The 17,500-nt window shown below is 44.4% G+C and overlaps 1 protein-coding gene across 3 annotated transcripts in view; it reads right to left on the bottom strand.

The window, feature by feature from the left end:
* The window catches only part of LOC310953474 (bone morphogenetic protein receptor type-1A-like), a 59,225-nt gene that overhangs the window by 8,205 nt on the left and 33,520 nt on the right, over nt 1-17,500 (bottom strand). For 2 of the 3 annotated variants that reach the window (XM_083922519.1, XM_083922520.1), the window contains exons 3-8: nt 10,892-11,242; nt 2,000-2,162; nt 1,732-1,834; nt 388-487; nt 207-294; nt 1-96 (exon numbers count right to left, since the gene is read on the bottom strand). The exon at nt 1-96 is cut by the window's left edge and continues 40 nt beyond it. In XM_083922519.1, the coding sequence (XP_083778645.1) occupies nt 1-96; nt 207-294; nt 388-487; nt 1,732-1,834; nt 2,000-2,162; nt 10,892-10,958 (617 nt within the window). In that variant the 5' untranslated portion in view covers nt 10,959-11,242. The remainder of the gene's footprint in view (nt 97-206; nt 295-387; nt 488-1,731; nt 1,835-1,999; nt 2,163-10,891; nt 11,243-17,500) is intronic. The other variant, XM_083922521.1, reaches the window with a different exon arrangement.

The raw sequence follows: 17,500 nt of genomic DNA, 5'->3' as shown, positions 1-17,500 counted from the left end.
TGGTGGATGAGTTCATTGAGAGACTCTCCTGCAGGGATGAAGACCTCCTGCTCCAGATCTTTGTGATACCGCTGACGCTCACTCTGCCACTTATACCTGACACACACACACACACACACACACAGAGAGAGAGGATTACAATCATAAACACAGAATAACAGACGGCTGTGCAGAGTGGCGAGGATGTCGTCCAGGCGGCGTCCTACCTGTAGTAACACACGACGGTGACGCAGATCAGCGTGCAGCAGCAGACCGTCATGGAGATGAGGAAGGCCAGCCAGTGGGGGCTGCCTTCTGGAAAACAAAGCACGGCAGGTTAAGTCTTCGTTCACCGGACGGACGCACGGGTGTCTCTCGTGGCCGTGGGGGGAGTGAAGCGAACGTTACCTGGGGGAGGCTGAGGGGGGAGGGTGGGCTGCAGGTCCCGGTTGCAGAAGTCTGTGTTGCAGCACTCGATTGTCCTCCTGGTCTGAGCGTTGGGAGAGTCCTGTCAATCAAAACAATCACACGGCAATTTCAGCAGATGAACAGATTTAGATTTTAGAAACTTTAGAACTGGAAACATCTCATTTAAAGATGCAATATTAAAATAAGCCCCTAAAACCTGTCGACGCCTGCTAAAGAACTGATTCCTCCGGCTCTGCATCAGATAGAAACGAAATTCAAACAGCAGCTGAGAGCTTTTACCTGTGGCTCCCAGGAGAAGTTGAGATTATTTGTCAAAACCTTCAATAAAGTTTTTTTTTTAAATTCAACAAACTCAGCGAAATAGAGGAAAAAAAAGGGCGTTTTTGTCGCCTTTAATGGAGAGGAGGGTTAAAAGAAAGCATGTAAATAAAAATATGATGCGTTACATACTAATACATGCCCATGAGCGAGGTGTGAACATGATACACCACTGGAAGAAATGGACATAGTTCTCATTAGCCCACTTTAATAATAATAATAATAATAATAATAATAATACATTTGATCCGTTTTGCACCTTTCAGCGTACTCAACGACGCTTAAAGTAATATAAGACATAAACAGTCATGATTTCTTACATCATCATCACAATCAGTTGTTGTTATTAGTATTGTTATTATTATTGTTACTATTGTTGTTATTATTGTTGTTATTACCTCCAGATAGCCACAAGTCTGTGTCGGGACATTTGTTTTGAGAACTGGGTCTTTTTTTTTTAAATCGTCTTCTGAGCTCCCTCCGCTGTCAAGACGTGACGTAACATCCTTTCAAAATAGGATTTCCGGGTCCAAGCTTCATATTTAATATATCATATCGCATATATATATATTTTATATTTGTACAATGCCGCAGTGCAACATAATTGTCATTTTACCTCCGTCTTATCCTTTAAAAAGACATCTAACTGACCAAAGAGGTGATCGTGATCGTTCACGTGTTCGGCCGTTTGTGTTTGTTTTGTTTGGACCCGGAAATCTTATTTTGAAAGGGTGTTACGACTGACTGAACAGCCGCCGTGACCTCAAAGTTCTGGAAAAGTCCCATGGTGCACTGGGACACTCCCACGTGTGTATTCTGATGCGTTTTATTGGCTCGAGACCAGAAACGGGTGAAAGAAACTACAAATACTACAAAATGACGTCTCCGCTTTCCCGGCTTTAATGGAAAAATAACACAGCAACAACAATTGGGTAAAGTGTGCGTGTGTGTGTGTGTGTGTGTGTGTGTGTGTGTGTGTGTGTTTATGTGTGTGTGTGTGTGTACCTTGCATTGGAAGTGTGAGCCTTCATACTTCATGCAGCCGGAGGTGAGGATGGCCTCGCCGTGCTCATCCTCCTCGATGATGGCGAAACACTGACCGTTGGTCCTGAGGGGAAACACACCGGTCACACAGATCAGTGACACTGAGTTTAACCTTCTGATCAGTGACTCTTCTTCTCTCCTCGGGGCGTTTAGTAACATTTCACCACCTCCACCCGGACCTTTTTTCCACCGCGCATTAACTGTGTCTGTCTCTGCGGTGTCTACTCACTGGCAGGTGTTGTTGGTGGCGTCCTCAGGACAGTGTCCGGAGCAGTAGCAGCTGAGGAAACGGGCGGCGTCCTCGGGCGCGATGGTCGAGTCCTCGCCGGGCCGCCGAGCCTCGGGTTTCACACCCGTCCCCTGCAGGACGTGGTCCGGGTTCTGACCTGCAGCTGGATGGAGAAACAGGAACAGAGTCAGAGTGTTTAATAACTTTGTGAGTGATTATCTGCAGCGATTTATGAGTTTTCACTGCACCTTTAAGCACTTTTCAGGCGCATTCTCAAGCTTTTCCAGCCCCTCAGCCGTGGTTAAACTCACGTACAGAACACTGATTATGTCACTTCTTCATCACAGTGGATTAGACGTTATTGTGACACGCTTTTACAGAAGGTGACGAATCAAATGTTTCAAAATCTGCCACAGAGGAAGAGCTAAAACCCCCCGTCATTACCTCGAATCAGCACAAATTCAGTCATAAAAAAGCAAGAAAGCACCTTAAATGTAACCTTTCACACCTTTTGTTAACCTTTGAACATTTAGCCCACAAATAAAGACAAACACCGTCCCATCAGTGAACTTCATCTCATTTGCCCGTTTATCTCCAGCCCTCCTTCATCCTTCACTCCCTTCACTTCCTGTTTTCACGTCTCTCTGCTCCCTTTAAGCTCAGGGTAAAAACACTCGGAGGTGTGCAGACGTGCACCGTGTCATGTCTCGACATGATCCGCATGCACAGCTACACTTTGAGCTGCCTGGTCGCCACGGCAACAGTCTGTCTGTGTCTCAGCGCGTCCGTCTGCCACCACAGAGGTAAATACGGGGCCTGTGTTTGAGCGACGCAGCTCCAGAGACTCTAACAGAAGACTTCTTCTGTGACTCAGCGAACTTTGACTCATGTTTGACGGACGCACAGACAAAAAAACAAAAACAGAAGTAGAAAATCGCTTCACAGCGACCGACCTCACACTGAGCTGAGACGGCACGTTAAAAACCTGCGTCCAAACTAAGCTGCAGCTTTGTCAGCCCTGCCTCCAGACTGAAACATGTTCTGCTTTGTTTTTTTTACGCTGTGTAAATCTGTAAACTGTAAGTTGATGTTTTGGTGTTTACAGAGAAAACTGAGCTTTTACAAAACAATCACATAAACAGCTGTACCTACCGACCCAACCAACTACCTACCTACCTATCTACCTACGTAACTTCGTAACTACCAAACTACCGACCTATCTACGTACCTTCCTAACTACCTACCTTTCAATCACGTAACTTTGTAACTACCTCCCTACCTACTTCCCTTTGTACCTACTGACCCAACTACCTACCTACCTTTGTAACTTCTTAACTACCTACCTGGGTAACTACCTACATAGATACCTAACTACCTACGGATCTACCCAACTAACAAATTAACTACTGAACAAACTACCTACTTAAACTTTCTACCTGCTTAAATAACAAACTACCTACCTTAACTTACTACTTAACTAACTTACTAACTACCGGCTTGAAATCACTAACAAATTACCTACCGACTTAAATCACTAACAGACTAACTACCTACTTAACTAACTAACTATGTAACAAACTAACTTCTTAACTTACTACTTAACTAACTAACTTACTACCGACTTAAATCACTAACAAACTACATACCTTCCTAACTAATGCTGCAAGTAAGTGACCAACTAACTAACTAAACAACCAACTGTTGTAAATGAGTGTAAACTAATAAACTAACCAGTAACTAGTAACTAGGTAACTTACCATAAATAAGTGACTAGGTAAGTAATAAACTAACCAAGTCAGCAGCAAGGTAAGAAACTAAGTATGTTATGTGAGTAAATAAGCAGGTTATTAATTAACTACATACGTAAGTGTTTAAATAAGTAAGGTAGGTCAGGAACTACGTCAGTCAGTAACTAAATAACTACATAAGTAGCTAGTTAGGTCAGTAACCAACTACGTCAGTCAGTAAATAAGTAACTAAATAACTACTTAAGTAGCTAGTTAAGTCAGTAACCAACTACGCCAGTCAGTAAATAAGTAACTAAATAACTACATAAGTAGCTAGTTAAGTCAGTAACCAACTACGTCAGTCAGTAAATAAGTAACTACATAAGTAGCTAGTTAAGTCAGTAACCAACTACGTCAGTCAGTAAATAAGTAACTACATAAGTAGCTAGTTAAGTCAGTAACCAACTACGTCAGTCAGTAAATAAGTAACTAAATAACTACTTAAGTAGCTAGTTAAGTCAGTAACCAACTACGCCAGTCAGTAAATAAGTAACTAAATAACTACATAAGTAGCTAGTTAAGTCAGTAACCAACTACGTCAGTCAGTAAATAAGTAACTACATAAGTAGCTAGTTAAGTCAGTAACCAACTACGTCAGTCAGTAAATAAGTAACCAAATAACTACCTAACTAAGTCAGTAAGTAAAAGCTAACTATGTAAGAGAGTGAGTTGATTTACCTCGGTGAATCTGACAAAATGTTTGTGTACGACAATAATTCAGTTCTCTCACAGGTTTGTTTTAACTATTTTACCGTTTGCTAAAGTACTTTGTAACTTGAGCTTGTGTTTATATTTGAACCTGTGCAGCTTTAAGAGAAAAACACGAAAGCTCACACAGTCTCTCTCCGCCCCGCCTCCCTCTGTGATTGACTGGAGAGAGGAAAAGAAAGGTATGAGCGACTGTGCTGAGGCTGGAAATGGCTGCTCTCGTTTCTGTCTCCATCCACATGTGTGCTTAATTGTGCCGGCAGTCAGAGTGGAGACTGAGGTCTGGCAGAGAGCACGCTGGGTAATCAGACTCTTAAAGGGCCAGCGCAGCTTCAGAGCGACTGTTTATTTACATCCAGCAGCAGCAGCAGCAGCAGCAGCAGACCGATGAAACGCTCTGATCTCCCCGTCGTCGACCTCTCTCCTTTTTAAACCTGACCTGCCGGAGGACAAACGGCGACCGTGGACGCTCAAGTGTGAGGACGGAGCGGTCGGTGTGGTCCGCAGACTCAAAGAGAGCTGCTCTCACGCAGAGAAACTTTTTACGACTGCGAGTTAAACGACCGTGAGTCACTGTCTGCGAATATGCAACGTATTAAAGATGATGAAACTCGTGGTAAAAAGAAAAACCAGAACAGCTAAAGAGGACAGAAGGGGAGGAGAGGGAGGAGAGGGAGCCGCTCACTGTGCGATTAATAACCCACTCTCACACACCTGGACTCTTGTCTTCCTCTTTTTTGTGCATTAATTAATATAATAACCACTTAATTAATAATCTTGCTCCTCATTTCTGTCTTAAACAGTCAAACATATACATTTCCTCTACATTTAACTTCTCTGATTTAACTCTGTGAACTATATTTGACCTGTATTCTTACATCTACCTCATATATATTTGACTAAGAGCTTATTATTTACTGTTTTCAGTCTCTAAAATATAGAGATCTTCCTTTCTCTGTTGTATCATCTTATAATCATCTTAAATCATCATATAACAGAACATTTAAAGCACTTTATTCAAAATCAAAGCACTTTAAACCTTGAAAACGCCACGCTAAACAAGTGTTTCAAGGATTTCCAGCACCCGTATGAACCCTGTTCATTTTTCTTTGTAACTATCTAATAAATTAATCGATATTTGAATAATTAAATAAAGGTTTTATATGTGAATTCTTACTTTGTAAAGAAACTCAAGTTGTTGGATGATAAAAGTAGAACGTAACGTAAAATGGAAGTGGTTAATAAAGACAGATAACTCATATTATAGTTAAGTTAGGGCGCACTCACACTGTCCATCTGTACCGTGCAAAAACAGGTTCCACAGCTAAAGTCTAGTTCGTTTGACCAGTGTGAGTGCAACCGTACCAAGCCTAGCGAGCATGAGCACAAGGCCTACGGTGGTTCTGAGGTCATTTCCTGTGCGCCTGTTGGGACGTAGAAAATAAAAGGAGGGACCATGCGCGGACATTTAAAACAATGGCGGTGAAAGGTTCACGTTGGTGTGATGCGGAGGTGGAGTGTTTACTGCAGATTTGGTCGATGAAAAGATTCAAAAACAGTCGACAAGACGCACAAAAACTCTGAGGTCTACGGAAAGATCTGGAAACAAAGCCACGCATCGCCATGACGTCATCAATGCGTGTGACGTGTTACGGCGTGATGACGTATAGGCAGCAAGAAGCATTCTCCGAGGCCCAGGTAGTGTGAGTACAAACGGGCCTGGAGGGGGGGACAAGGACCCTAAAGCACGGGGCACGGGACGGACGCACAGTGGGAGTGCGCCCTTAAGCACTGGGGGGGGCGCTTGTTTTACCTCCTGGCCCGTCCCAGTTGCTGTTCTAAAGTGTGAATGAAGGCGAGGCGGTAGAACGGCGTCTGAAAGTCCTCGCTATCTCCTCCTCCGTGTTTGGAAACGCACCAGTCTGAAAACTGCCCCTGAGGTGATGAACTCCACCCGTCTGGCACCGCCGCGCGCAGTTAAAACAAACAAACGATCTGTAAACACTCTTTACAGCGGGGACGATGACGAAGGTGTTGAAACGCTCTCAACTGACGGGAACGTTCCAAAAAAAAGCTCAGAAAAAGATTGTTTTTGTCCAGAAAATCAATCTGCAACTAATCTGATAATTGATCAGTAGTTTCAGTCTGTTTTTACAAGCAAATATTCTTATTTACAGCTTCTATAATGTGCTGCTTTTATCCTTTTTATTACATTATGAACGAATAAATGTGGTTTCGGTGTGGAGACGAAACGCTTGAGTTGCAGCTGCACGGCTGCATTACCACGCGGCCGGGCTGATAAACGCACTTATAGTAGAATATTGTTTAACATAATGTGTCTTCATGTTAGTGGCAGGGTTCCTGCACCTTTTCAGAGGTCAAATTCAAGCACTTTCAAGGTCCTTTTTCAAGCTTTTCCAGCACCTTACAGTTGGTAAATTACATATTTATACGAATACATTGAAAAGTATTATTTAAATTTTGTTTTCTCATAAAAAAAATCTCATTAAAAGAGATATTATTAACAACTTAAGATGTTTTGTAACACCAGATAAGGATAGGAAACTAAATTATATTTAGTTGACAGCACACACTAATAGATGAATTCCCAAGCAGAGTCCAAACGACCGCGTCTGAACTCTAAAAAACGAAATATGACTGAAGATGTAAATGGAGGGAAACTGGTCGACACTTATGTCTGATATCAGGGAACGACGTGAGCTGTTGTGCGACGCACAGCCGGGAGCTTTAAAAGCAGGAAACCGCTGATCACGGGAACGGGAGACGCAAATTATCGACCGCCGGAAAACCTGCGACGTGTGTGAGACGCCGACTGTCACGGCAGAGAAAGTCCTGAATTATCAGATCACGGGGCGAACTTCTTCCCACGCAGATGTTTGACGTCACTCTGCGTCTACTTTGTGCTTCACGTCACATGTTTACGCCGCTCCAAGAAAGACGTTTGGGAAAGGAGGAATATTACGCATGACGTCAAATTGCAGCCTTCGCCTGGACGCAAATGTGAGAATTTCCTACATAAAAACCCTGGAAAACTAAAGACAGAGTCATCATTAACTGTTACTGCGGCCCACGTAGCTCATCTCTCTGATCCAGATTAAAAAAATTAAAAAAACGTGTTGTTAAAGTGTGAAATCAGCCACGTGGCGTTCGGCGACTCTCAGCCTCAGTGGCAGAAAAAGACCCAGAGAGGGGGAAGTAAACGCCGTTTCAAAGGGCGAGTATGTCTCCAGAGGGACTGAAGGATATTTCCGGAGAACAATGGCTGTTTGGAGCGTTTAGCGCCGCTGACAGCTCGTACAGCGCCATACAGGAAACAGTTAATGTGCAGAGGGGAAGTGAGAGCGGCAACAATCAGTTCAACAGCTTCCTGCAGGGAGGAGCAGCGGAGGGAGGGAGGGAGGGAGGGAGGGGGGGGGGAGCTCCTGTTTAATGTTGCGTTGCATGAATGAAGCTCAGGATTTTATTCTGTTTGTCTTCCAAATATTCTTAACGCCACGAAGGAAGTTACGTCCTGAAATAAATGTCAACCCATCGGGGAGAAGATGAAACGTCTCTTTAGCTGCTAAACGCTCCACAGTGTTCACATGTTTACAGCTTTTCCTCTGAACACGACACCAGAGCGCTGAGAGTGAAGTCGCGATGGGACGGATAAACAAAGAGCAGAGAGCTGGGTGTGAATGTATCTGAGGATGGTCACGCTTTCGGAAAACACAGCAGTCAACGGCATCATCACGCGTTCGGAGGTTACTGCAGCCAATCGAGTCTGTTTGTAAATCGAGTATTCTGCAGATTATTCCATCGATTAATAAAAAAATAATTATAATTTTGCCTGAAAATGTTTTATAATTTGCGCTATTTGGCAAAAATAATATTCTGTCTGGGGTAGGCTTATTTGGTGTGGTAACCTAACGCGTGTGTGTGTGTTTGTGTTTGCGTGTGTGTGAGGGAGAGAGAGAGAGACGAGATGTGTCTATGTAAATTTAGGATTTGGCACTATAAATACAATTGAATTGAATTGTTTGTGTTGAAGGCAACACACACACACACACACACACACACACACACACACACACACACACACACACACACACACACACACACACACACACACACACACACACACACACACACACACACACACACACACACACACACACACACACACACACACACACACACACACACACACACACACACACACACACACACACACACACACACACACACACACACACACACACACACACACACACACACACACACACACACACACACACACACACACACACACACACACACACACACACCGGAATTTCACTTTAAGTCATTAGGACGGCGCTTTACGTCCTGATCCTTTCATGTTCATTTACACAACAGACGGAGGTGAAGACGTGAATAAACGAGTGGGAAAATAGTTTGATAAGACGTGTGTGTGTGTGTGTGTGTGTGTGTGTGTGTGTGTGTGTGTGTGTGTGTGTGTGTGTGTGTGTGTGTGTGTGTGTGTGTGTGTGTGTGTGTGTGTGTGTGTGTGTGTGTGTGTTATCACTCTGAGTCAATGACAGTCAGAAGTTACAGTTCTCATGTTCAGAGCTGCAGGTTGCAGGTTTCTGTCCCGTTCACACCCAAAAACTTTAAAGCTTTGCATCTGTACAACATGCAGAATCTCCTCTCCTTGGACAAATCCATTTGTTTTATGGTTTAAAAGATGATTTCTTTAAAGCAACGTTTCTTTCAGTGTTGTTGGACTGGAGGCAACTAATGACTGTTTTCATGAATGAGGCACTGGATAACAAAGTGACACAAAGTTCCCTCTGGGGCTGCAACCAACAATTATTTCCATTAGTTGTTCGGTCAGAAAATGGTAAATCAGTGCCGATCCCAGCTGACATCGGGTGTGAGGCGGGGTCCACCCTGGACAGGACGCCAGTCTATCACAGGACACATAGAGACGAACAGAGACAGACAACCATTCACACCTACGGGTGATTTAGAGTCATCAATGAACCGAACACCTGCACGTCTTTGGACTGTGGGAGGAAACCGGAGAACCCGGAGAAAACCCACGCTGACACGGGGACAACATGCAAACTCCACACAGAAGGGCCCCAGCCGGGATTCAAACCAGGAACCCTCTTGTTGTGAGGCGAAAGTGCTGACCACCACAGAAAATATTCCCATTTAAATGCTAAAAATCTGAATTTTAACTGTTGTTTCTTCCTAAAACGGGAATTAATCTTTGCGTCTCTTTCAGAAACGTAAAGGAGCGACTGTGTCTGCTCATTTCTAACGTCTCTCCATTATCAGCCAATTGATACTTAATCACAGCTTTAACAAAAGGCCTCTGATACGCATCTGTTTGCACAAGGAGAGAGGGGGCAGATTACAGAGGAGGGGCGAAACGACTTTTATGTTAATGTGCTGCTTATCTCACCGAAAACAAACTAACGGGTTGATGAGTAACTTCGGCAGCTCAGGGTTTGAGACAAAAACACAAAGAGTCGGGGAGGATAAACCAGAGAAATGATCAGGACTTCACAGACGATTTCACAGATACAGTAGTCATGTGACGCATAAACATTTTATTTTCCTGTTTCTTTTTGAGCGCTTCATCTGTGACTCCAACAACTGTCGGCTTTCTGACAAGACGCAAAATCCTCCCATGGTGTTTTTCAGCACTTACACACATCAAATACGCCATCGAGACAGTTTGTTTTCGTGTATGAACTATTACCAGAGATTAATAGATCAACAGCCGGACGTGGCTAACAGTGATTAGCTCGGGGCAGTACGGTGAAGGCATTCAAAGGTCTTTTTTAACCACTAATGCTGCTGAAAATAACAGCAAACCTCTGCATCAGCATGAGAAGAGTCCCTACACACAAAACAAAGCAGCAACAACGTAGTTAGTGAACCTAGAGTTAATTAAAGAGTGTTTTAAAGACTTACCTACTGGCCCCTGTACCAGCTCCTCTCATAGTAAAGTCCATTACAGTGGATTACCAAAGTCAATCCCAAAGGAAGGAGCCCATTGGTGCTTTGTTGTGTGTGTAGGGACTCTTCTCATGCTGCTGCAGAGGTTTGCTGTTATTTTCAGCAGTATTAGTGGTTAAAAAAGACCTTTGAATGCCTTCACCGTGCTGCCCCGAGCTAATCACTGTTAGCCACGTCAGGCTGTTAGCGCCTCCTGGATTTTCCGGTTAATAAACTGTCTCGATGGTTTATTTGGTGTGTGTGTTTGCAGAAAGAGACCATGGGATAATTTTACGCTGCAATTACACTTAAAGACTCTTAACTTTAAATTAATTTTCTCTACTTCCACTTATTCTAAAACTGTAGGTTGAAAACAGGTGTGAAAAGGATTTTTTAAAAGCCTTACCGTCAGCTCCGAGGGTCAGGAGGAGAGCGACGGCCATCACAGCCAAACAGAACGGTGCACCTGCCATCCTGCAGCAGAGACCGGACTGAGACGGGACTGGAACTGGGGCCCAGACCGGGCCGGGCTCTGCAATCAGGAGTCCTGATCAGAAAGTCTTTAAACCACAGCAAGAGAGTCGGGGGACGTGTGTGGAGACGGGGGAGTCAGGGGGACGAGCTCCCAGCCGGCCAGACGAGGCCTCGCAGAGAGACGGGTGGTCAGCTGGAGGACGAAGCAGGAGGGATGGAGGGGGGACGCGGTATCACAATATCAGGTCCTCTTCTGTCTCACTGGCTCTTTGGGTCCAGAACCCTGAAGACGAAGGAGAAAAGGAAGTTCAACACCAGTGATGAGACTTTAGCTCATATTTTAACCTACACATCACCAGTTTGCTGCATTATTTTACAGATTTAAGGCGGGAAAAGCAGTTTATCAGCAGGATATCTGCAGTTTTAGTCAGCAAGTGCTTGTGGTTCTGATTCAATTCAATTAAAAAAACTTTATATGTCCCAGAGGGGCCATTAGGACGCGTGTAGAGTAAAGAAGACATGACAAACACAATACAACCATTCAACACAGACATGTCACGTAACTTAAAGCGAGAACATTGTAGATCTGGAGTTTGTGTTATTAAAATAGATAAATACATTTAAGAATGAACAGAAATTGCAAAAGCGCCAATGTCCACATATATGTGTGGTAATCCATGTGTCTGTGTCCTGAAAAACACGTACATTGATCCTGCTGCGGCGCCTGCACGCAAACAACACACAGGCACGAGAACAAGGCATAAACGTACCAGGACATGGGTAAAAACTACATATACAATATATAATAATGTATTACAGCGTGGGAAAAACACAAATTACTCAATTTACTCTACAAGCCGGTCAACCACCCGAGTTCCTGAGAAAGCTCGCAAAAACCACACTTAACTAACGACAACAAACAAGTTTTAACTAAGGGCGCACTCCCACTGTGCCTCCGCACCGTGCCCCGTGCTTTAGGGTCCTTGTCCCCCCCCTCCAGGCCCGTTTGTTCTCACACTACCTGGGCCTCGGAGAATGCTTCTTGCTGCCTATACGTCATCACGCCGTAACACGTCACACGCATTGATGACGTCATGGCGATGCGTGGCTTTGTTTCCAGATCTTTCCGTAGACCTCGGAGTTTTTGTCGTCTTCTCGACTGTTTTTGAATCTTTTCATCGACCAGCTGGACGCAGTAATGCACGGAGCGGTTGCACTCACACTGGTCAAACGCACTAGGCTCTACCCGTAAAACCTGTTTTGGCGCGGTGCGGAAGGACAGTGTGAGTGCGCCCTAAGTGCTGAAAAAGAAAGAGTCAACTGATAAAATGAGATTTGCCTGCGTGTTTAGTAGAAGTGACGTAAAGGAGAACAGAGTACGGCTTGTTTTTAAAAAAACTTATAACAAGAGGTTTGGTTTCCTCTCTCTCTCCCGCCCTCTCTCGTCTTCAGCGGGCCGTGACCCGATGACCCGTGCCGGCCCGGTGCTGTCCGCCTCCGACGGTCCAACTAACTACCAAATTATTCGTCCAGGGATGTTCTGCAAATTACAGACGCTGGCCCGGTGCAGCGCTGACAACGGCATGTCGCAATTAGTGGGCACCGAGAGGGACGGAGGGGTGTGTGTGTGTGTAGGGGTGTGTGTGTAGGGGTGTGTGTGTGTGTGTGTGTGTGTGTATGAGAATGAATTAGTGGTGATGCGTGGCCGGTGTCCGTCACTTTTCATTTGCCTGGGGGGGACAGAGAGGTCCGACCTGTGACCCACTTTTCACACATCTCCGACTGAAGAGGCAGAGAACAAAAGGCACACGCACAAAAAAGACACACACACACACACACACACAAACACAGTACAGTGAGTGTATATGAATAAGTGTGTGCATGTGTGTATTATTGCGAGTGAATGAGGAGGGGCGTAGTGGGATGTGAGACAGGAAAAGTGTGTGTGACGGAGCGCCAAGTTAGAGAACGAGGGGGTGTTTCTGTGGGCATGTATTGCCATCTTTGTGAGGACCGATTTCTGCTCCAAAGTCAGGACATTTGTGAGGAGCAGGTCAGAGGACACACTAGTTGAGATTTGGAGGAATAAAAACAAAGATGGAGTTGGTTTCAAAGCTCAACGCCACAGCTGCCGTGTGGGGGTACGAACGGCCACGGTCAACCACTTCACCTGAGCGAGCCGCTGTGACACAGCAGCAACTACACGATTTTATTTATTGTTTTTGGTTGTTTTGTTTCTTTATTTTGGATATTTAAAATGTCTTCCAGTTCTAGTGTTAAATATTCTTTAGAAGTACCGTATTCTCCGCACTATAAGTTGCACCTAAAAACCTTCACATGTCTCAAAAGCCGACAGTGCGCCTTATAACCCGGTGCTCCTTATATATGGACCAATATTGAGCCACAACAGGTCTCCAACTACGGTGAGCAGCCGCCGACTCTATTTTCCCCCGTAGAAGAAGTAACGCGCGGTGCATGTTGAGATATACGACTGCGTGAAGCGTGACGTTTCATTTCCATGTGTGTGTTTGTGTAAAGAGCCCAAAATGGCTCCTGTTAAGAGACACGCTTACGACGCAGAGTTTACACTCAAGGCCATTAGTCACGCAGTAGAACACGGGAATAGAGCAGCAGCCAGAGAGTTGAACATGAACCAATCAATGGTGCTGAAGCGGAGGAAGCAACAAGACGACCTGCACCAAGTAAAGAAGACTGAACAGAGTTTAGAGGGAACAGAGCGAGACGGCTGCAGCTGGAGGACGAACTCCAACAGTGGGTTGTTGAACAGAGAGCAGCAAGTAGAAGAGTCCGTACAATCACTGTTCCACTGAAGGCAACAGCGCTAGCACGCCAACTTAGCATCAATGAGTTTAGAGGCGGTCCTTAACGTAACCCCAGCCTCGACTGTAGCCTCTGTACTAGGCGCCTTATAATGTGGTGCAGCTTATATATGAAAAAAGTTTCAAAATAAGACAAAAAGTTTATTGATCTTTGAAAAGGGCATGCTTGCATTATTACGCCATTATCTATATCAGTTGAAAATGGTCTCCAACCGGCAAAATTATCACTTCTGGCAATAATTTCTGGGACAATTCACCACCCAGCAACATTAGTAATCATGACACATCTAAATCAGACACTAACAACAACAATTTGTGCTTCTTTTTGCAGATCAGGAGCGATTGTGATAAAAAAAACGAGTGCTTTCATGAAGAGTTAGCAGCAAACATCCTCAGGTGTAAACCTCTGATTACATGCATCTTTACGGAGGTTGGAAAAGATACAAGGAGCCAGAACATAAACACACCGTTTCCCCTGTGGCCGCTTTTCTCTTTAAGTCGTGTCGGGACGAACTGCAATCAGATCTCCAGACGCCCACACGGAGATTAAATTTGACTCTTTTTTTAAATCATAGGAGCACGTTTTCAAACCCAGGAGTACAGATAAGGAATGTGCACGAGAGAAAAAGAGGATTACGGTGTGTGTGTGTGTGTGTGTGTGTGTGTGTGTGTGTGTGTGTGTGTGTGTGTGTGTGTGTGCCTGAGTGTCGGCGTCACCCTGTCGATAAACAGAAAAGTGGAAATATCTTCACCTCGCTGCTACAACAAAACCCAAAGTGTGTTTCTGGCTCTTTGCTCCGTCTGCACGCCGATGAAAACAACAACAACGACGACAGCAACAGCAGCAGGACGGTGAGATAACACACACACACACACACACACACAAAGACACATTCAGACATCCAGACAGATGGAGGGAGGACAAGATGAGGCAGGTTCAGGAAGGACCGTCTTTTGTGAGCGCCCAAAGACAGGAAGCTCCACACACACACACACACACACACACTTTTCCTAAATCACCCGACACATCCACTTCCCTTTGAAAACACACACACACACACACACGTATATATACACACTACTGGTGAGTGATGTGGAGACTCAGAAACACACACAGAAAGTTTCACTGGAGGCTGAGAGACAAACGATTACGTCCGTCAACTCACACAGAAGTTAAACGTCCGTTCCAGAGACAAAATGCAGGATTCTGCAAAACCCTAAAGCGTCCGGGTGTCAGGTAACTTTCACTGCTCCTCCTCCTCCTCATCCTCCTCCTCCTCATCCTCATCCTCGTCCTCCTCGTGTTCAAACTTGTCTCTGATCTTTCAGTCTGCACCTCAACAAGCTACTCCTTCCCCCAGCAGCAGAAGCTAATGCCGACCACACACACCACACGACCATCAAGACTCATTCGGGCCCCGATTCGCCTGATTTTCTGATGTTTCTGAAGATTATGTTGCAGTGGAAATTGAAAATATTTGTCAGTTTACAAAGAAATAGAGCAGCAAATATTAATCGATTATCTTTATTGTTTTGAGCACCCAAAAAAAAGTAAAAATTCTGTGATTTCAGCTTCTTAAATGTGAATATTGAATCCGTTTTCCGCCCACCGTGACAGAAACCTGAATGTCTTTGTGTTGTGGATAAAACAAGACACACTAAATACACATAAAAATGTTGATTAGCCCAAGATTTGTAACGGTTTTCTGACATTTTAGAGCTCAAACCGTAGATATGATCGACAGATTAATCCACAGTGATTAGTGATTGTTTTGTCTATTTTTAAAGTAAAAAAAAGTAAAAATTATCATATTTCAGCTTCTTAAATTGAATAGAGCGAGGGGGCTGCCAGTGACCGGCGCCCCGAGCAGTTGGGGGTTCAGTGCCTTGCTCAAGAGCACCTCCGCAGTGCCCAGGAGATGAACTGGCACCTCTCCAGCCCCAATCATTTAATACACTAATTAATAGTGACAAAGGTTTAATAAAAATAAAGGTACTCATAGATGCATAAATATCTGAATATACTGTGACGCACACGACAACAAAGACCATTATTGACTTGATTCACCCTGATTTTTTTAAAAGATTATCCCCCAGATTTTCTACTGTGATGGAAATTGAAAATACAGTCAGTTTACTAAGATATAGAATGGTAAATAACAATTGAGTGTCATATATTAATCGGCAACTATTTAGATAATTGATTATTAATGATTATTAATTGTTTTGTCTATTTTGAAGGCGGAAAACTGAAAATATTTGAGTTGGGGACAAAACGAGACACTTGAGGACGTCTTCATGGACTTTGGGAAACACTAAAAGACGTTATCTGACATTTAAGAGATCAAACAACTGATCCATTAATCGTGAATGTTGATCTACGACGGAATTAATCCTGTTACTCTGAGAAAAGCTGCATTAATATATATATATATTTAAGGGTTTGATATAAACGAAGGTACTTGTGGACGTACAGAGTTCTTGATTTAAATATACTCTCATGCAGAGGCTTCTCCTCCTGCCCGTCTGATGGGATTCAAACCTGCGTCCTCTCTCTCTCTTTCTCTCTCTCTCTCTTTTTATGTGCACACCAGTCCGTCCTTTCCTCCCCCCTGTCCCGTCCCGTCTCCGTCCTCCTCGGCTAACGGGGGCTAATGTAGCGTAGCTTCTCCGGCTACCTGGACGTGACATCAGGAGTCTTGGAGGAACAGGAATGAAAGGAGCTCATTGTTCGTAGGTCCCACCTGTACAGAATAAACCGTCCTTATAGGGGACCACTGAGCCATAGCCGGCCCCCCTCAGGGGAAGGAATTTGAGGTCACAGCGCCCCCGGGGATGCTGGGAAATATGGGTAGATGGAAACCCAAGCTTGAGGGTTAAGAAGTTGCAGAGGAAAGCGAGCTCTTTAAAAGCTTCTGGGGACGATAACTCTTCGTTTGGGGGCCGTCAATAAAAACTATTATGTAAAACGATATTGCACCGCAGCAGAGTACTTTTGTTATTACTCACAATAGTCCTGCTTTCACTGTCATGAAGAGCAAGGCACCAACAGTGGCAGGGCTACAGGTTCGATTCCCACAATAGCCAATCTGTAGATGCTTTCCAACGCTTGTTTGGTAACAGCGACAAACGTAATCAAGAGTTTTCTAGAGCTTTCAGACAAAGTTCACTCAGTTTTCATATCAGACTTCAAGACCTTTTTTGTCTATAGGCGTCTCAAAATGACGTATTACTCAAACCTACAGTTATGGTTCACAAATGTTTCAACACAACACTACCTTTGGGAGTATTTTACAACATCAAAGCGTTGATTTTGGAAACCTCGTGTCCCACATGTGATTTTGGCAGCTGTCAATATAAACTATTATGTAAAACGATATTACACCGCAGCAGCCTGCGAGTTACACCGAGTACTGCTTGATGAAGACGGTGTGATACAAACAAAAGCTCCAGATCAAGAGGGTCAGGAGACCTTTAGTGGGTATTAGAGGTGTTAAACAGTGACACACGACTCATTTTAGGGCGCACTCACACTGTCAGTCCGTACCGCGCCCCGGGCTTTAGGGTACTTGTCCCCCCTCCCTCTTACCCCGCGGCCCAGGCCCGTTTGTACTCACACTACCTGGACTCTACACGTCATCACGCTGTAACACGTCACATCACCCGGATTTCTCCGACAATAGTTGAACATGAAAAAAACT

This window comes from Echiichthys vipera (assembly GCF_963691815.1).
Source record: "Echiichthys vipera genome assembly, chromosome: 11".
Classification (NCBI taxonomy): Eukaryota; Metazoa; Chordata; class Actinopteri; order Perciformes; family Trachinidae; genus Echiichthys; species Echiichthys vipera.
This window is presented reverse-complemented; position numbering and strand designations above follow the sequence as displayed.